The 21,723-nt window shown below is 39.6% G+C and overlaps 2 protein-coding genes across 2 annotated transcripts; both read right to left on the minus strand.

The window, feature by feature from the left end:
• Positions 1-2,249: 2,249 nt before the first annotated feature.
• On the minus strand, positions 2,250-6,551 carry taf8 (TAF8 RNA polymerase II, TATA box binding protein (TBP)-associated factor). The gene is made up of 8 exons (XM_087781201.1): positions 6,403-6,551; positions 5,098-5,257; positions 4,941-5,039; positions 4,813-4,875; positions 3,603-3,727; positions 3,342-3,489; positions 3,085-3,227; positions 2,250-2,433 (listed from the first exon to the last, which is right to left on the minus strand). The coding sequence occupies exons 1-8, from the start codon at positions 6,448-6,450 to the stop codon at positions 2,293-2,295; spliced, it is 927 nt and encodes a 308-aa protein (XP_087637327.1). The 5' UTR covers positions 6,451-6,551; the 3' UTR covers positions 2,250-2,292.
• A 118-nt stretch (positions 6,552-6,669) lies between these two features.
• On the minus strand, positions 6,670-19,356 carry LOC148059048 (calcium/calmodulin-dependent protein kinase type 1D-like). The gene is made up of 13 exons (XM_087781200.1): positions 19,296-19,356; positions 16,663-16,764; positions 14,194-14,319; positions 14,039-14,113; positions 13,836-13,974; positions 11,440-11,563; positions 11,294-11,369; positions 11,118-11,230; positions 9,176-9,254; positions 9,018-9,105; positions 7,395-7,708; positions 7,257-7,326; positions 6,670-7,189 (listed from the first exon to the last, which is right to left on the minus strand). Exons 2-12 carry the CDS (start codon positions 16,746-16,748, stop codon positions 7,269-7,271), a joined length of 1,278 nt encoding a protein of 425 aa, XP_087637326.1. The 5' UTR covers positions 16,749-16,764; positions 19,296-19,356; the 3' UTR covers positions 6,670-7,189; positions 7,257-7,268.
• Between the last annotated feature and the right edge of the window lie 2,367 nt (positions 19,357-21,723).

Raw genomic sequence — 21,723 nt, forward strand, 5'->3', positions numbered from 1 at the left:
CCTCAGTCATCACCAGGATCTCGCAGGACTTTATTGTTACTTTAGTTGAGGAGGATGAAATGACTGCTGCCATCTAGTGGCCGGAATTACGGGTCTCTAGTTACATTCAAAAATTTAAATTCTAAAGACTTTTCACTACCATTAGAATTTAAAGACTCAAAGAGAGACATGACGTTTGACATCAAGACATGACACATGAGATTTGAGATTTGAGTCGACCAAAAATGTTTTAATCTAAAAATAAAATCACTGTAACAAATATGTTTCTGATCCAACCTGCTGATCCACAAACGTTCAAGCTTCCTTGAAACCACGTGACGATACGATGACCTTGATTCTCTCACAAACACTTGTTTCAATATAGTTTCGATCCTGAAGCGACAGATCAAATGTTTAGAGGAGAGTTTGTCGACATGAAGGACACGTGTGTGTCGTCTCTGGATCTTTACCAATGTTGCGAGTCGGAAAAAAAAGAGAAAACTATTTATTTTCTGTCTGCGTTATTTTGTGAATCAACTCTGTGTGAGACCTTTTGTTTTTTTAACTCACTTTGGAATTTTTCTTGTTGTGTTGCTTTTTACACACATGTTTCGAACATGTTATTAACTTTAACATGTTTGCTACCTTTGATCGTATTAATCATCACAGTTCAAACTAATTAACTATTAATAAATATATTCAGTTAAACAAGTTCAATCATTGAACAATCATTTCAAAGACGTTGATAAAGTTACTTGAGATGATTTATGTTTATTTTCATACTTTACATCCTTTTCTTTATTCTATAAAAGTGTTGTATTTAGTTCTGTTTTTCACTGACAGACGTCGACATTTGTTTATGTTTCTCACTTTATGTTGTTGCTTCTTCTTCTCCATCAATAACTTTGTAGTTCCATGATATTTGAAGAACTTTACTGAAAGTATTATTTATAAATTACTCGACTATGTTTTCTGTGGATTATTTTTGTGGGTTTTTTTCAGGAGCAAATTTAAAAACATCCATTTATTTTATTTCTATTATTATCTTTTTTGTTCATGTGGGTCTTTGTTTAATAAGTTATAAATAAACGCCTCATTCTGTATAAACTATTGTATGAATATGTTGTTTTAATCTTTAATAAAGGAAAGGAAAATAAATTAATGTTCCGAGTGTTAAAATTAAATATTTAGTTTCCAGAGATTTTTATTTCTCATAATAAATAAACAATGTTTGACAGATTTAAGGCTGGATTTTAAAAAATGTAAAAACTATCAACAAAGTAAACAAAAGTAAAACCTTTGAAATAATCATTTTTCTAACGTTAAACCTTAGATTCCATCAATAAAAGCTTCACTTGAAGACCTTTTACAATATTTTACCACATTTTTTTGACCAATGTTTATTTGACCTTTGACCTCATCAGTGTCAGGTGTTCTTCTTAGCATTAGCTTTAGCTTCAACAACAAGTAGAGTTTTACTGAAAGTGACTTTAATTCAACACATGCATGAACGAGAAAGACTCAGTTCTATTGTTTTATTTACAAACAAACTTCAGGACAAAAGTGAATGAATATAAAAGTTCAACAAAATAGAATCACGACTTTTAATAAACGCTAGTTTCGTCATTAATATGAGTTTAAGTCACAACATGGTTCTCAGCTGCTGTAGTTGTGTAGAAAGTCAACGTTCTCACCCGCAGATGTCCCAGTAAGCCAGGGTCATGAGCATGTTGGAAGTTTTCATCTTCAATGTTGTTCAAGCTGGAGCATCAGCTAGTTTGGTCACGTGACTGTGACCGGATATCCGGATGTGATTTCTTGGTTTGAGAGCGCCCTCTGGTGGATGTTATAAAATATAAATATATAGATGGACTTCAGGAACATCTTGGTGAGGATCTACTGCTCTGACTGTTGTATTTGACCTTTGACCTGCAGAGTTGTAACGTCTGTTCTTCAACAGACCCTTTGAATCTATGCTCAGATCTACAAGAGTGAAGGTCAAAGGCGTCCAAATGAAATTTAAAAAGAGTCAAAACTGATGTAGTGCAGTGATAGCACTCTCTGTGTGGACATCCAGAGGTCTTGGGTTCGCAACCCACCTGTTACTTTGGTCTTGAGATTTTTACCGAGAGTGAAGGTGATCTATATATAAAAAACTATACAAACGATAATTTACTCAGTGTTAACAGTTCAATATTTACTTAATAAAGGGTGCAGGGGGTTCATCTGACACCAGGATTGTTCCTTCATAGATGAATCGTGGACAACAGTTCAGTTCCACACATTTATTAACAAAAACACATTCAAGTTCCTTCATTTCTTCCTGCGGATCTTGGGCTTCTTCACCGGCCTCAGGTACGGGTTGTCGATCACACTGTCGTCGTTAGCTTTGCTGGAAGGAACGACGGAGGCCGGAGGAAGAAGAGAGTTTTCTTTGTCTGCAGCAGGATCGTCCTGAAGAGAGAGAGACACGTTAGACTCTCTTGGGGAGAGTAGGGAGAGCTAGTGATGGACGGAGGGAGGAAAGGAGAGGAGAAGGAAGGAGGGAGAATGAAAGGAAGGAGGGAGAAAGAAAGGAGAGAAGGAACGAGGGAGAATGAAAGGAGAGGGGAGAAGGGAGAAAGGAGAGGAGATGGGAGAAGGCATGAGGGAGAAAGAAAAGAGAGAAGGAACGAGGGAGAATGAAAGGAGAGGAGAAGGAGGGAGAGAGAAAGGAAAGGAGAGAAGGAAGGAGGGAGGGAGGTTAGAAATGAGAGGAGAGGGTAGAAGGAAGGAGGGAGAAAGGAGAGGATAAGAAAGGAGGGAGGTTAGAAGGAAGAAAGAAAGGAGAGGAGATGGGAGAAGGAAGGAAGGAGGGAGAAAGGAGAGAAGGAGGTTAGAAATTAGAGGAGAGGGGAGAAGGAAGAAAGAAAGGAGAGGAGAAGGAGGGAGAGAGAAAGGAGAGGAGATTAGAAAAGAAAGGAGGTTAGAAAGGAGAGAAGAGGGGTGAAGGAGAAAGGAAAGGAGAGGAGAAGGAGGGAGAGAGAAAGGAGAGGAAAGGGAAGGAGAGAGAAAGGAAAGGAGAGGAGAAGGAGGGACAGAGAAAATAAAGGAGAGGAGACTCACGTTGATGATGTTTCCAGACAAGTTCTCGTTGTCCGTCTGGTCGTCCTGCTCAGACGAGTCAGTCTCCTCCAGAGTCTGCAGTTCCAGCTCCGAGGGCAAGAGGGCGCTGAGGTACGGGATGGAGCAGCGCTGGGCTGAGATCACTGGAGACACAAGGGTCAGAGTTTTATGCAGTAGCTCACATCAACCACCGGGCGTCGCTATTATTAAATGATGAAGGCGAGGAGCGTTTAAACAACAGGAAGTGATGGACTCACGTGGAAACGCCGTCACGTCGTCCTTGAACAAACTCTGAGTCTCTCCGGTCTTGGCCATGAAGCGGGTCAGCGCTCGCTCCACGTCTCGCCTCTGAGTGGCAGCTTTCTCTCGCACCACCTGGTAGTCCGAGACCGGCTCCCGGAACGTCTGGCGGGAGGAAGAGGAGACGGACCTTCATCGTTGCTCCAGTGGTTTTTGAAAACATCACCTTTTATTTGTGATGGTCATGAAGCCAACGAGGGTCCATGCTCTGGACTCACCGGGGTCTTGATGTAGGTGTGCGGGTCTGGGAATTCTGGGAAGTATCCAGGGATGTGTGACGGGTGTGTGCGCTTCTGTCCGGCTGACAGAGCTTTGGGGGCGACGGGCGGGTTAGTGACGGGAGCTGGAGGGAGAACCAGGAGTGAGGTGTTTGAGGAACATCATCATCGTCATCATCATCTTCCTCTTCATAATTATCATCGTCATCCTCTTCATCATTATCTTCAACTGATCCTTATCATCGTCAACATCTTCCTACTCTTCATCATCATCATCTTCAACTGATCCTTATCATCATCTTCCTCCTCTTCATCATCATCATCTTCCTCTTCACCATCATCATTTTCCTCTTCACCATCATCATCATCATTTTCCTCTTCACCATCATCATCATCGTCTTCATCACCATCATCATTTTCCTCTTCACCATCATCAGCATCGTCTTCATCATCTTCCTCTTCCTCTTCATCATCTTCCTCTTCATCATCATCTTCAACTGATCCTTATCATCATCATCTTCAACTGATAATTATCATCATCATCTTAAACTGATCCTTATCATCATCATCCTCTGCACCATCATCATCATCATCTTCAACTGATCCTTATCATCATCATCATCTTCAACTGATCCTTATCATCATCATCATCCTCTTCACCATCATCATCATCCTCTTCATCATCATCATCTTCAACTGATCCGTATCATCATCATCATCTTCCTCCTCTTCATCATCATCATCTTCCTCTTCATCATCATCTTCCTCTTCATCATCATCATCTTCCTCTTCATCATCATCTTCAACTGATCCTTATCATCATCATCATCATCATCATCTTCAACTGATAATTATCATCATCATCATCTTCAACTGATCCTTATCATCATCCTCTTCAACTGATCCTTATCATCATCATCATCATCATCATCTTCAACTGATCCTTATCATCATCATCATCATCCTCTTCACCATCATTATCATCATCCTCTTCATCATCATCTTCAACTGATAATTATCATCATCATCTTCAACTGATCCTTATCATCTTCAACTGATCCTTATCATCATCATCATCATCCTCTTCACCATCATTATCATCCTCTTCATCATCATCTTCAACTGATAATTATCATCATCATCTTCAACTGATCCTTATCATCTTCAACTGATCCTTATCATCATCATGATCATCAGGACGAAGACTCACGTGCAGTGAACACCATCCTCTGGGACCTCTTGGCGTAGACGGGCAGCGTGTCCACGTTGAAGCCTTAAAACACGCGGAGTTGATGTTTATTTTCCCGTGGACACCTCAAGATAAAACCAGGTCCTCACCCATCTCGATGAGCGCGACGACGGCGTCCGACAGCGTGGGAACGCTCCTGGCCGTGTGCTCGCAGTAGGACTTGGCGCAGCGGCCGATCTCCGTGATATCTTGGGAGGGAAGAACGAGTCAGTGACTGCTTGGACGTCAGTTGGTCGTGTCACTCACAGCTCTGCATCATCTCCGTCAGAGTCTCCACCGCCGCCTTCTCCGCGCTGTCGAAGCCACACTCCGTCAGCAGGGCGCTCACCACCACCTGCAGGGTGCGCCGGCGAGCCAGCTGGTAGTTCTCGATCGGGCTGGTGGCGGGTTTGCTTCCGCCGACGCGCTGAGGAGACGAAGAGCAGGTTTTTAAACATGAAACTGAAACTAAAACATCAGTATTTGAGTCGCTCGTATCTACCTTTACTGTTATTACATCAGAAATATTATTGATTATTTGCATCTTTACTGATCACATGAACAGTTGTATAGTTTAGTCAAATGTTTTTAATGAGCGTCAAAACTACACATTTAAACAAGAATTGCTCTTTGATATTTAAGTATCTGTTTTTATTCAAATACAAGTTAAATAGTGACGCTTACAAACACCTGATCAGAAAAAACACGACACAGTATCTTGAAGGTATCTTAGAACAGAGTTCAATTCAATACGTTTTCAATATCACTGGAAATTCAATTGAAGACCAGCTTGAAGATCAACCTAAATATTATAAAAACCTGATATCTACCTATTAAATGATTTTAAAACATTTGTGAAAGAAAGTAATTAAGTCAACTATTCAGCCACGAAGAAAACAATCGTTATTAAACGTACATCGTCTCTTGTTGCCTATAGAAAGTGTCGACTCTTGTTTTAAGATCCATACATGTGGTGACATGAAGAAAGAAAACGTGAAACTAATCGTGTGGATTAGTTGGAAAAACAATAGTAAATCCGCTTCTTTACTAACTTTTAAACGTGAAAAAATGATGATCGTGTCTGAAGTATAAATTAAGTTGAATTTGTGTACAAACCATTTCACGTTTATCTTGTTTTTGACTAAAATATACAACTAATAATGGAAGAAAGGACAAACAAAAAAGAGGTCAATACTTGTGACGCACATGTCTTGCTTTGTCTATATATATATATAAAATCGCTACTTTATAATAATATAATATATAATAAAGAATTTTCGAGCGCCATTCAAACCATTTTCCTGTAAACACATTTACAACAGTATAAGACTTTTAAGCTGTTGCTTTAAACAAATCCTCCGCAGCTGTTGAAGTAAACACGTCATTGTGACATTTATATATATATATAAAAACAAGATACTTATTTCCTCTTTAGACACTAAACCGGGTTAACTTCACACCTGGGACTATAGTTAAGACTCAATATTTCCACAAAAACAACATTCAAGTAGCCTGGAAGCTAACTGCTAACGACCCTTGAATCGCTACAGCGACTGAAAGCGTGACCTTTACCCCGCCTACGCCCAGCGAAGCCCCCGAAGACACCGCGGGATCCGCCATCGAAGGTTTGTGGTTTGACGCCCGAATATCCTTGTTTCAAGCGTCGAGAGAGAATGTTTGACGGCTTAGCTGTGAGCTAACTCAGCTTCTTGGTCGCCATTTGTAAACACGGAGTCGAGCTGACGTCATTTCCGCCATCGGTTGGATCTCCGCCACCCAGTGGTCAGAAAGCAGAACTACAACTTGACCCTTTCATAAAAGACACCAAAAAAACAAAACGAGGGCGAACAGCTTTTATTTGAAAAGAACACACAAGTGCAGAGCTAAAGAGTACATTCTTTCGTCAGAGTGCAGACCCACGAACAGCAGCAATAATCAACAGTCGTTTACAAAAAGCAACAAAAGCACAACAAGGAATAAATAATTGAATCCTTCGCTTAACTTGGCAAATATATACAGTCAGTGTGACGTGAACACGTTTCCTCGCAGTATTTACAATCATAGCGGCTGTTTCTAAAGTTACCGTGAAGAACATCTCGATGGGCATCTGAATAAAAAAAGAAATATAAATATAGTGAAGGACGATTAAAGATGTGGAGAAGAACGTTGGCGTAAACGATCAAACACTGAAGCGACAACATAATAACTGGAGAAGGTTCTAAACTGTTGACGTGAAGCATATCTTAGTGGGAACTTTCAGGCACTTTTCCCCACTTTGAGTCCGTCGGAGGATCAGCGGCTTCTCTCTTCTTCTTCGGGACTTGACGACGCCTGCGTGAGGAGGCAGAGCGACGATGACCTGCAGGGGGCAGCAGAGCACAGGTCAGAAGTGTCAATCATCGTCATCTTTTGAGTCGTTCACTCACCAGGTTTGACCTTCACATGACCGAACAAACGCCCGTCTGCAGAGTTTTGCCGTATTTGTTCTTGGAAATCCTGCAAAACAAACCGTTCGGGTCAGAACCGTCGGCGCCATCGGGTCACGGACGAGAGGCGCCACTCACCCGTTGAGGTTGGCGGGCTCCGAGTGGTACACGTGCTTGCCCTGCGCGGCCATGCTGGGCGCGTGGTGGGCCACGCCCTGACTGTGGGCCTTCAGCGGCAGCGAGTGGCTCTTCAGGTCCACGTGCGTGGCGGGTAGGGTCATGTGATTGGGGGCCAGGGCCTCCGCTCGGTCCGGGTTGAGGGGCCGGCGGGTTTTGTCCGGGGAAGAGACGTCCACCACCTTGATGTCGGGGATGGTGGTCTTCAGGATCTCGGAGTGGGCCAGCTGCAGCTTCTTCATGTGGTTGATGGCGACTGTGGCGTTGAAGGCTTGCTGCACACACACATGACACACACACATGACACACACACATTACACACACATGACACACACGTGAAACACACATTACACACACACATGACAGACACACATTACACACACACATGACAGACACACATTACATACACATGACACACACACACATGACACACACATTACATACACATGACACACACACACATGACACACACACACATGAAACACACATGACATGTTTTGATTTGTTTTCAAACCAAAATATGTCCAAACATCAGCTTTAAAAGCTGCTGAAGTCACTGTATCCTCTTGTCCTCAGTCATCACTGTATCCTCTCATCCTCATTCATCACTGTATCCTCTCGTCCTCATTCATCACTGTATCCTCTCGTCCTCATTCATCACTGTATCCTCTCGTCCTCATTCATCACTGTATCCTCTCATCCTCATTCATCACTTTATCCTCTCGTCCTCATTCATCACTGTATCCTCTCGTCCTCATTCATCACTGTATCCTCTCGTCCTCATTCATCACTGTATCCTCTCGTCCTCATTCATCACTGTATCCTCTCGTCCTCATTCATCACTGTATCCTCTCGTCCTCATTCATCACTTTATCCTCTCGTCCTCATTCATCACTGTATCCTCTCGTCCTCATTCATCACTGTATCCTCTCGTCCTCATTCATCTCTATATCCTCTCGTCCTCATTCATCACTGTATCCTCTCGTCCTCATTCATCACTGTATCCTCTCATCCTCATTCATCACTTTATCCTCTCGTCCTCATTCATCACTGTATCCTCTCGTCCTCATTCATCACTGTATCCTCTCGTCCTCATTCATCACTGTATCCTCTCGTCCTCATTCATCACTGTATCCTCTCATCCTCATTCATCACTGTATCCTCTCGTCCTCAGTCATCACTGTATCCTCTCATCCTCATTCATCACTGTATCCTCTCGTCCTCATTCATCACTGTATCCTCTCGTCCTCAGTCATCACTGTATCCTCTCATCCTCATTCATCACTGTATCCTCTCGTCCTCATTCATCACTGTATCCTCTCGTCCTCAGTCATCACTGTATCCTCTCATCCTCATTCATCACTGTATCCTCTCATCCTCATTCATCACTGTATCCTCTCACCCTCAGTCATAGTTAAAATCAATCCAGTGCTATTTAATATCGATGAGGTATCATGAAATACTGCAACATTAATATCAGTGCCCTACAGTACTACAGTACTGTCTCCGGTCTAGAGTGAGCTGCAGGTCTATATCCAGGTATTAATCTGGCCTGAGCAGCTTACACAGCAGCTCAACACTGACCTTCCACTTGGACTTTGCAAAGTTCTTCTGGATCTGGACGCTGACGGAGTAGTAGATGTCCTGGCTCCGCGCCGTCTTCCCGATGATCCTGGAACACAAATGACTCAACACTTAATCCCATCGACCCGAGCTAACTTTCCACTGATGATGTCACTCACCAGGGGTGTCGCAGCGCCTGCTCGGTGGAGTACCTCATCTCTGGACTCTTGTGCATCATGTTCCTGATGAAGTCTTTGGCTGCAGGAGCAACGTTTGTATTTAGAAACTTTTACTTCACAACTAGGAACAACAATCTGTCGATACGAGTAGCGATACAGTTGCAACGACACGATATATAGAGATACTGTAGTAACAAGGATATATGTGTAGTATTGTCAAGTACTTGACTCTGGTGTTGTGATAGTGTAGTAACAAATATATATATGTGTAGTATTGTCCAGTACTTGACTGTGGTGTTGTGATAGTGTAGTAACACGTATATATATGTAGTATTGTTGAGTACTTGACTCTGGTGTTGTGATAGTGTAGTAACAAGTATATATGTGTAGTATTGTCCAGTACTTGACTCTGGTGTTGCGATAGTGTAGTAACAAGTATATATGTGTAGTATTGTCCAGTACTTGACTCTGGTGTTGCGATAGTGTAGTAACAAGTATATATGTGTAGTATTGTCAAGTACTTGACTCTGGTGTTGTGATAGTGTAGTAACAAATATATATATATGTGTAGTATTGTCAAGTACTTGACTCTGGTGTTGTGATAGTGTAGTAACAAATATATATATGTGTAGTATTGTCTAGTACTTGACTGTGGTGTTGTGATAGTGTAGTAACAAATATATATATGTGTAGTATTGTCCAGTACTTGACTGTGGTGTTGTGATAGTGTAGTAAAAAGTATATATATGTGTAGTATTGTCCAGTACTTGACTCTGGTGTTGTGATAGTGTAGTAACAAGTATATATGTGTAGTATTGTCCAGTACTTGACTCTGGTGTTGCGATAGTGTAGTAACAAGTATATATGTGTAGTATTGTCCAGTACTTGACTCTGGTGTTGCGATAGTGTAGTAACAAGTATATATGTGTAGTATTGTCCAGTACTTGACTGTGGTGTTGTGATAGTCTAGTAACAAGTATATATATGTAGTATTGTTGAGTACTTGACTCTGGTGTTGTGATAGTGTAGTAACAAGTATATATGTGTAGTATTGTCCAGTACTTGACTCCGGTGTTGCGATAGTGTAGTAACAAGTATATATGTGTAGTATTGTCCAGTACTTGACTCCGGTGTTGCGATAGTGTAGTAACAAGTATATATGTGTAGTATTGTCCAGTACTTGACTCTGGTGTTGCGATAGTGTAGTAACAAGTATAAATGTGTAGTATTGTTGAGTACTTGACTCTGGTGTTGTGATAGTGTAGTAACAAGTATATATGTGTAGTATTGTCCAGTACTTGACTCTGGTGTTGCGATAGTGTAGTAACAAGTATAAATGTGTAGTATTGTTGAGTACTTGACTCTGGTGTTGTGATAGTGTAGTAACAAGTATATATGTGTAGTATTGTCCAGTACTTGACTCTTGTGTTGTGATACTGTAGTAACAAGTATATATATGTAGTATTGTTGAGTACTTGACTCTGGTGTTGTGATAGTGTAGTAACAAGTATAAATGTGTAGTATTGTGTAGTATTTGACTCTGGTGTTGTGATAGTGTAGTAACAAGTATATATGTGTAGTATTGTCCAGTACTTGACTGTGGTGTTGTGATAGTGTAGTAACAAGTATATATATGTAGTATTGTTGAGTACTTGACTCTGGTGTTGTGATAGTGTAGTAACAAGTATAAATGTGTAGTATTGTGTAGTATTTGACTCTGGTGTTGTGATAGTGTAGTAACAAGTATATATGTGTAGTATTGTCCAGTACTTGACTGTGGTGTTGTGATAGTGTAGTAACAAGTATATATATGTAGTATTGTTGAGTACTTGACTCTGGTGTTCTCTCTCATCACTGGGATCTCACAGGATTTCATTAGTAGTAGTTTGTCTGCTGCCATCTAGTGGCCGGAAGTTAAACGACTGGGATCCGAACACAGTACCTGACTCAGAGATGTCGTCCCAGAACGGCGCGTCGAACTCGTAGTGAGCCTTCATGATCTTGGAGAAGAGTCGCGTCTCGCTCTCCTCGTAGAACGGGGGGTATCCACAGAGTCTGAGGAACATTCACAAGGTCAGCGTCCGACTCCTGAAGGTCACACGACCTCCCGCCACTCACAGGATGTAGGTGATGACCCCGATGGACCAGCAGTCCACGGCCTTGCTGTAGGGCTTCTGGGCCAGGACCTCTGGAGCTGAAGCACAACATCGGGGCGTCAACCACAGTCGCACACGTGTGTGTCGTCACTCGGACGCTCGTCTCACCGACGTATCCTGGCGTCCCGCACGCCGTCGACATCACGTCGTCGTCCGCCATCTTTGACAGGCCGAAGTCGCTGATCATGATCTTGGAGTTTTCATCCGCGCTGTAGTAGAGGATGTTCTCCGGCTGCACACACACACACACACACACACTTTCTTTACCATAGTTTTATTACAGTTATCGTCAATAACTTTTGCAGAAAATATCCATACACTTAAATATTTTTGTTGCAATACTTCATCGAAATAAGATCATTATCAGTTGTCAATAAAACATTATGATAATATATAATTATTATAAGTAAGTAAGTAAGTAATTTTTATTTGTATAACGCTTTTCTAGACCAGGGTCACAAAGCGCTTAAAAAAGCATAACAATATTCAATAAAGTATATACTTTAAAGGGCAAGATAAGAATCAATATTCAGAGCTTTTGTTCATTTTTGTATCGCAATTACACTTCTGGCCGCTAGATAGCAGTCATTACTTGTTACCACACTATCACAACACCAGAGTCAAGTACTGGACAATACTACACATATACAGTATATTGTTACTACACTATCACAACACCAGAGTCAAGTACTGGACAATACTACACATATACAGTATATTGTTACTACACTATCACAACACCAGAGTCAAGTACTGGACAATACTACACATATACAGTATATTGTTACTACACTATCACAACACCAGAGTCAAGTACTGGACAATACTACAAGTATATACTTGTTACTACACTATCACAACACCAGAGTCAAGTACTGGACAATACTACACATATATACTTGTTACTAGACTATCACAACACTAGAGTCAAGTACTGGACAATACTACACATATATACTTGTTACTACACTATCACAACACCAGAGTCAAGTACTGGACAATACTACAAGTATATACTTGTTACTACACTATCACAACACCAGAGTCAAGTACTGGACAATACTACAAGTATATACTTGTTACTACACTATCACAACACCAGAGTCAAGTACTGGACAATACTACACATATATACTTGTTACTAGACTATCACAACACTAGAGTCAAGTACTCAACAATACTACACATATATACTTGTTACTACACTATCACAACACCAGAGTCAAGTACTGGACAATACTACACATATATACTTGTTACTACACTATCACAACACCAGAGTCAAGTACTGGACAATACTACACATATATACTTGTTACTACACTATCACAACACCAGAGTCAAGTACTGGACAATACTACACATATATACTTGTTACTACACTATCACAACACCAGAGTCAAGTACTCGACAATACTACGCATATACACTTGTTACTAGACTATCACAACACTAGAGTCAAGTACTGGACAATACTACACATATATACTTGTTACTACACTATCACAACACCAGAGTCAAGTACTGGACAATACTACAAGTATATACTTGTTACTACACTATCACAACACCAGAGTCAAGTACTGGACAATGCTACACATATATACTTGTTACTAGACTATCACAACACTAGAGTCAAGTACTCAACAATACTACACATATATACTTGTTACTACACTATCACAACACCAGAGTCAAGTACTCGACAATACTACACATATATACTTGTTACTACACTATCACAACACCAGAGTCAAGTACTGGACAATACTACACATATATACTTGTTACTACACTATCACAACACCAGAGTCAAGTACTGGACAATACTACACATATATACTTGTTACTACACTATCACAACACCAGAGTCAAGTACTCGACAATACTACGCATATATACTTGTTACTACACTATCACAACACCAGAGTCAAGTACTGGACAATACTACACATATATACTTGTTACTACACTATCACAACACCAGAGTCAAGTACTGGACAATACTACAAGTATATACTTGTTACTACACTATCACAACACCAGAGTCAAGTACTGGACAATACTACACATATATACTTGTTACTACACTATCACAACACCAGAGTCAAGTACTGGACAATACTACACATATATACTTGTTACTACACTATCACAACACCAGAGTCAAGTACTGGACAATACTACACATATATACTTGTTACTACACTATCACAACACCAGAGTCAAGTACTGGACAATACTACAAGTATATACTTGTTACTACACTATCACAACACCAGAGACAAGTACTGGACAATACTACACATATATACTTGTTACTACACTATCACAACACCAGAGTCAAGTACTGGACAATACTACACATATATACTTGTTACTACACTATCACAACACCAGAGTCAAGTACTCAACAATACTTAAATAGTTATACTTGTTATTAAAAACACAAACGTGTCTGTCGTTGTTGTTAAACCTGAACCATCGTGTTCTCATCTCCTCACCTTCAGGTCTCGGTGCACGATGCCGTTCTGGTGCAGGTAGGTGACGGCCTGGAGCACCTGCTGGATCACGCTGCTGGCGTCCTTCTCCGAGTAGACCCCGCGGTCCAGGATCCGGTCGAACAGCTCGCCGCCCGACACGCTGCAGACGGACACGTGTCAGAAAAAAACACTCACCACCCAAAGTTCTTTCTTCCTAAACTCACAGCTCCATGACGAGGTAGTAGTGGGTCTGGCTGTCGTAGAAGTCCTCCATGCCCACCACGTTCGGGTGTTTGATCCTGTGGGGATGGAAACGAATCGAGTTGCAGTTACAACGCGCGGCCACACGGTGTCGTCAGAGGGCGTCACCACAGCTCACCTGCGCAGGACCGAGATCTCGTTCTCCAGGTTCAGATCCTTCTTCTGCTTCTTCTTCACGCACTTCATGGCGAACATCTTGCCCGTCTTCTTCTCCTTCACCATGTAGACCTCGGAGAAGGCCCCGCTGCAGAGAAGCGTCACATATATGTTTTTATCGTGATATAAACGTCGCGGTGACGTCACAACTGTCAAGGGCTCAATTACAGCTTCTGTCTCCAGGAGGTTCTACTTCCTGCGGGAGGATTAACAGCTGATCCCTGACGTCACGGAACACACTGAGCATGTGCGGGTCTTGACCCGCAGGACTCGGTGACGAGTATTGTGAGAAAAGAAGCATAAAGTTAATTTAATTAAAAGTCGAGACAACACACTATAAAGTGAAGCTACATGTGGGGAAATTATGATGTTTGTGTATTTTATGTCACTTTAAAATATTGTAAATATCACTTTTTCCCCTAAAAATATTATTTTATATTCACTTTCATGTAAACGACAAAAACAAAAACACTATAGTTGCGTTAAAAGACTAGAAATAAATAAAATAAATACATAGAAATAGTTAATTTTTTATATGATCTTCGACCAAAACATGGAATTAAAAAAAAAAAGTTTCCCCAGAGACGCAGAAACCTTGAGCAGAATCAGACTCACAAAGATACACAATCACAACTATACAAACATGTTTGAGTTCACGTTGTGATGAATGTTACACACTTTCTTTCACAACCCCCTCGGTCACACAATGGTGTGAACCTTGTGACACGAGCGGAGTACCCGGAGGAAACCCAGGTCTCCGGAGAGGCTGAACACAGGAAGCTGGTTATGGAGATGAGCTCCAGAGACGCACATTTTTTTTTTTAGAATCCCTTATTAGTCCCGCGAGGGGAAATTCGGTAGTACTTTTTACAGCCATTCACACATACTTTAACTACACAACTCGTCTGAGTCATAAAAAAAACACCTAAAAATATAACTTAAGAAGATTTAAGCTGTTTCTGGATAAAACCTCGTCATAATGTACATTTCAAAGATGTTTTATTTTAAAATATTTTTTCAACAACGTATTTATATATATATATATATAGTTTAAATGATTGAACTTATATTACATACAAATGTCCACGGAGCAGGTTTGTGGACAAACACAGGTTTACGAGGATTAATCCACGAGGTTCACTAATCTCTCTCTACAATCACTGCTGAGTGTCATTGTGACGAGGTCATGGTGATGAAGATGATGATGATGATGATGAGCATCAATCATGCATGATGTGTTTGGAAGCTTCAAGGTGACTCTTGACTGATCCTCATCATCTTCCTCATCTTCATCCTCATCTTCATCTTCATCTTCATCTTCACCATCATCATCATCATCTTCCTCTTCCTCATCATCATCATCTTCAACTGATCCTCATCATCTTCATCATCACCATCACCATCATCATCTTCAACTGATCCTCATCATCTTCAACTGATCCTCATCATCTTCATCATCACCATCACCATCACCATCATCATCTTCAACTGATCCTCATCATCTTCAACTGATCCTCATCATCTTCATCATCACCATCACCATCACCATCATCATCTTCAACTGATCCTCATCATCTTCATCATCATCATCATCTTCCTCTTCATCATCTTCAACTGATCCTCATCATCTTCAACTGATCCTCATCATCTTCATCATCACCATCACCATCACCATCATCATCTTCAACTGATCCTCATCATCTTCATCATCATCATCATCTTCCTCTTCATCATCTTCAACTGATCCTCATCATCTTCATCATCATCATCATCATCATCATCATCATCATCATCATCTTCAACTGATCCTCATCATCTTCATCATCATCATCATCTTCCTCTTCATCATCTTCAACTGATCCTCATCATCTTCATCATCATCATTATCATCATCTTCATCTTCATCATCTTCAAATGATCCTAATCATCTTCATCTTCATCATCTTCATCTTCATCTTCATCTTCAACTGGTCCTTATCATCATCTTCATCATCATCTTCCTCATCATCTTCTACTAGTTCACTCTTCAGCCTTTAAACCTTTGACCCGTCATGACCTCATTGTCCCAGGTTAATCCACACACACACACACACACACACACACACACACACACACACACACACACACACACACACACACACACACACACACACACACACACACACACACACACACACACACACACACACACACACACACACACACACACACACTCACACACAACGACCAACTCATACATGCAAGAACAAACATACCCACAAACATTTACACACACTACTTAAAGACACACACACACATGAAAGAACACACACATACAGAGACACACAGAAATGATGACACACACCAGTGTTCACGATCATGATCTCAATGACTCACACTCACACACAGACACTCACACACACACAGACACACACACACACAGTGTACTCACGATCCGAGCTCGTGCATGAAGTCAAAGATGTCCTGGATGTTCTCCGTGTTCTTCATCCAGACCCCGTCGGCTTCTTGACGACCCATGTTGACTCACAGACTCCTGAGAGAAACACAGAGTCCTTCAGGATTAGAGATGATGTTCACACGACGAGCTGCTGCTCAGACAGTCTGGACCTCAGGAGCTCAGAGACGCTAATCCAGCAGAGAAGTGGAACAAACCTGACCCGTCAATCAACTTATATGTGTCAATCATCTTCTGTGTGTCGATCATATTCTACATGTCAATCATCTTCTATGTGTCAACCATATTTTACATGTCAATCATCTTCTATATGTCAACCATATTTTACATGTCAATCATCTTTTACGTGTCAATCATCTTTTACATGTCAATCATCTTCTATGTGTCAACCATATTTTACATGTCAATCATCTTCCATATGTCAGTCATCTTCTATATGTCAAATATCTTCTAAGTGTCAATCATCTTCTATATGTCAAATATCTTCTATATGTCAAATATCTTCTAAGTGTCAATCATCTTCTATATGTCAAATATCTTCTATATGTCAAATATCTTCTAAGTGTCAATCATCTTCTATATGTCAAATATCTTCTATATGTCAAATATCTTCTAAGTGTCAATCATCTTCTATATGTCAAATATCTTCTAAGTGTCAATCATCTTCTACATGTCAATCATCTTCTATATGTCAAATATCTTCTAAGTGTCAATCATCTTCTAAGTGTCAATCATCTTCTACATGTCAATCATCTTCTTCATGTCAATCTACATGTCAATCATTTTCTACATGTCAATCATCTTCTACATGTCAATCATCTTGTATACGTCAATCATCTTCTACATGTCAATCATCTTTACATGTCAATCATCTTCTACATGTCAATCATCTTTACATGTCAATCATCTTTACATGTCAATCATCTTCTATATGTCAATCTTCTTCTACATGTCAATCATCTTCTAAGTGTCAATCATCTTCTACATGTCAATCATCTTCTACATGTCAATCTACATGTCAATCCAAAAGTGATTATATGATTGACAGGTGATCAAAGTTTGTTGTCAACAATAATCTGTGTGGTGATGTAACGAGGGTGGAGCACACTCTGGATTAGGAACACTCTAAAATGAACAGGTTATCCACTTTGGTGTCGTTGCATAAGAGCTTAAGTGCAGATCAGGAAGTTAACGTTCTCTCTTGGAACATCCAGTGAGATTCTTGGGATTAAAGAAGATTATATTGTGTTTGTTTGTCACAACACCTGATGTGCGCACAACTGCTGACACAGCACTTTCTGTTGTTGACACAACTGTTTCACAAAAACACAACATTAACACATTTGCTTGTTTAAAACCTACACAAAACTCTAGCATGTTAATGCCACGTGTTGTCATGTAACATATTATGTTGAAATGTTGGCAGATTTTAATGCCACGTATGAAAACAACCTCAGATATCAATGCCTTTAGTTTAGATGTTGGCAGATTTTAATGCCACAGCATCAAATAGAATAAGATATTGATGGTTAAGGGTTAAAATGGGCAGATTTTAATGCCACAGAATCAAATAGAATACAATATTAATGGTTAAGGTTTAAAAATGGGCAGATTTTAATGCCACATGTTAAAATAAAATCACATATTAATGTTTAATATGGCAGATTTTAATGCCACAGGTTGAAATAAAATAAGATATAACTGCTTAAGGTTTAACAATGGGCAGATGTTAATGCCACATGTTGAAATAAAACAAAATAATAATGGTTAAGGTTTAAAAATGGGCAGATTTTAATGCCACATGTTGAAATCAAATAAGATATAACTGCTTAAGGTTTAAAAATGGTCAGACTTTAATGCCACATGTTGAAATCAAATAAGATATAACTGCTTAAGGTTTAAAAATGGGCAGATTTTAATGCCACAGGTTGAAATAAAATAAGATAATAATACTTAAGGTTTAAAAATGGGCAGATTTTGAAACAAACCAAGTGACCCAACCAAACATCTTGACACGCAGATAAATAAATCTTCAACGCCACATATCACACCGTGCGTAGAACTTCCTGATGTTAGCGCCACTGAAACACTTTCCATTCATTTCTGCAGATTCTGACGCAACAGGTTTGAACGAACATCTCACATTTAAAAACACCGCAAAAATAAATGAATTAATGCCACTTGTCGTCACATCTGCAGAATCAAAGTATGTGCATCAGTTTATCTGATGAGAATAAACGCCACAATGATCGAACGCACGACAAACATCTGCATATTTTAACAGTATTATATTCATGTAAATACATGTAGAATTACTACTAAAGATTCTTCTAACAAAACTGATTTTGTTTTGTATTAATGCTGTACTACGACACAAAGAGAGTTTTTTCTATTCACCGAACAATCACAGCAACAATCATTGACTCAATAAATGAGCACGTTGGGAATATTTCCAAAGATGTTTTCCCCAGTGCGCCTGTTGAGTGGCACTAAGCGCCCCCCCTACACCAGCAGCATCCCTGCAGCACTAAGTAAAAAAACAACAACACTGCAGCAACTATTGTTTCTCCATCTCACAGCAACAACCACAGTCTTGATCAAACACTCACCGAGACACTCGCTGAAGACGTGAGCGCTGTCTCCTCAAAGCTCGCCGAGGTCTGCGCAGATTACCTCGTCTGGAACTGGATGTATGGAATGAAGATTAGATGCCGGGGGGTTGGGGGGGGCGGGGCCTGGAGCTGCAGATCATTCATGATGCTGCACACATGAACAGCAGCTCCACAGTCGTGGCTTCATGCTGCTGCACACATGGATGACTCGTAACATCAGCAGCTCCACAGTCGTGGCTTCATGCTGCTGCACACATGGATGACTCGCAACATCAGCAGCTCCACAGTCGTGGCTTCATGCTGCTGCACACATGGATGACTCGTAACATCAGCAGCTCCACAGTCGTGGCTTCATGCTGCTGCACACATGGATGACTCGTAACATCAGCAGCTCCACAGTCGTGGCTTCATGCTGCTGCACACATGGATGACTCGTAACATCAGCAGCTCCACAGTCGTGGCTTCATGATGCTGCGAAGACAAAAGATGGTTCGAGTCTCAACTCGTGGATCAAACAAAACATCTGCAGAACTGACTCGTTGTCATGGTGACGACGCTACAGAATAAATGTCAATAAAATGAGAAACTATTTTCAAGGTCAATATATAATAAAATAAAATGTTATTTTACTTTAATATATTGTCTCTTATTTCAGTGTATAGTATTTTATTCATCCCGATTGTTATATTTGATATGATCGTTTTAATTCGTGTGTTCGTTTCCTTCACAGGAAGAAAAAACACAGACCGATTTATTTGACATTTTATTTCACCTCAAGTTTGTTTTTTGAAGCGTCTTCCTTATCTTCCATCGAGCATCTTGTGAGGTCGCCATGGCAACATGAATCTCAATCTACTGGTGATTTTATCATGTTTTAATCTCATGGTATACGGTGACTGTTGTGAGGGTCATTAAAATAATAATAATAATAACATTAAAATCAAGCTTTACCTTATCTTTTAAAAAACAAATGTTTTTAATTCACTCAAATATTTTTTTTTGCATTAAATACTCACGGAAATAAAAACCCTAACAGTCCCATTTAGACACTAGAGATGAATAACCACAAAGTAAAAATGTTAAAATTCTCTACACTATTGGCTACTTTTGTTGTTTTGTTTACCCATTCGACTGTCCTTTAGTTAAAACAAATAAATTGTTGTGCGTCCTTACGAGGGCCACATAAATACAGTCAAAGGGCCGCATGTGGCCCTCGGGTCTGACTTATAAAGATGTATTTTAACTCAAGTTTATCCGATGATTCATAGTGTGTGTTATGAGCCACACGACCTTGACCCGAGCCAGTGAAGGTAGCGTGTGCTCAGATTGACACACTTTGGTGTCCAGAGGAAACTTTTAACTGGATTACGTCCTAATCTTCCTCCAGAAGCTCACCTCGGCCACCAGCACTGGACCGGTCAGTCAGCAGCTGCAGCAAGACTCTCTTCTTCCAGGGCTTTAAGATGAAGAGTTGCCATGGAAACTGGCGCAGGAACGTCATGGTCATGGTTTTAGTCACAGCAGTTAAAAATTATGATGATAGTTATTATTATTATTATCATCATGATTTATGTGATGATGATGATAGTTATTATCATGATGATAATGATAGTTATTATCATGATGATGTTAGTGATGAGAGTTATTATCATGATGACAATAATAATAAACAGTGATGATTATAGTTATTATTATTATGATAATGATAGTTATTATTATTATGATAATGATAGTTATTATTATGATAATGATAGTTATTATCATCATGATGATAATGATAGTTATTATCATCATGACAATAATAATAAACAGTGATGATGATATTTATTATTATCATGATGATGATAGTTATTATTATTATGATAATGATAGTTATTATTATTATGATAATGATAGTTATTAGCATCATGATGATAATGATAGTTATTATCATGATGACAATAATAATAAACAGTGATTATGATAGTTATTATTATCATGATGATGATGATAGTTATTATCATGATGACAATAATAATAAACAGTGATGATTATAGTTATTATTATCATGATGATGATAGTTATTATTATTATGATAATGATAGTTATTATTATTATGATAATGATAGTTATTATCATCATGATGATAATGATAGTTATTATCATGATGACAATAATAATAAACAGTGATGATGATAGTTATTATTATCATGATGATGATGATAGTTATTATTATGATAATGATGCTAATTATTATCATGATGACAATAATTATAAACAGTGATGATTATAGTTATTATTATAATGATGATGATAGTTATTATTATTATGATAATGATAGTTATTATTATTATGATAATGATAGTTATTATCATCATGATGATAATGATAGTTATTATCATGATGACAATAATAATAAACAGTGATGATGATAGTTATTATTATC

Source organism: Callionymus lyra, chromosome 19, assembly GCF_982586985.1.
Source record: "Callionymus lyra chromosome 19, fCalLyr1.hap1.1, whole genome shotgun sequence".
Lineage (NCBI taxonomy): Eukaryota > Metazoa > Chordata > Actinopteri > Syngnathiformes > Callionymidae > Callionymus > Callionymus lyra.

Coding starts and splice junctions, on each gene's coding strand:
- LOC148059048 (XM_087781200.1), bottom strand. CDS start 16,748: ATGGGTCGTCAAGAAGCCGACGGGGTCTGGATGAAGAACACGGAGAAC. Junction 9,255..11,117: donor GGACGACATCTCTGAGTCAG/GTACTGTGTTCG, acceptor TTGCTCCTGCAG/CCAAAGACTTCATCAGGAAC. Junction 7,709..9,017: donor TTGCAAAGTCCAAGTGGAAG/GTCAGTGTTGAG, acceptor GTGTGTGTGCAG/CAAGCCTTCAACGCCACAGT.
- taf8 (XM_087781201.1), bottom strand. CDS start 6,450: ATGGCGGATCCCGCGGTGTCTTCGGGGGCTTCGCTGGGCGTAGGCGGG. Junction 5,258..6,402: donor CTTCGCTGGGCGTAGGCGGG/GTAAAGGTCACG, acceptor TCGTCTCCTCAG/CGCGTCGGCGGAAGCAAACC. Junction 3,490..3,602: donor ACACCTACATCAAGACCCCG/GTGAGTCCAGAG, acceptor TCCTCCCGCCAG/ACGTTCCGGGAGCCGGTCTC.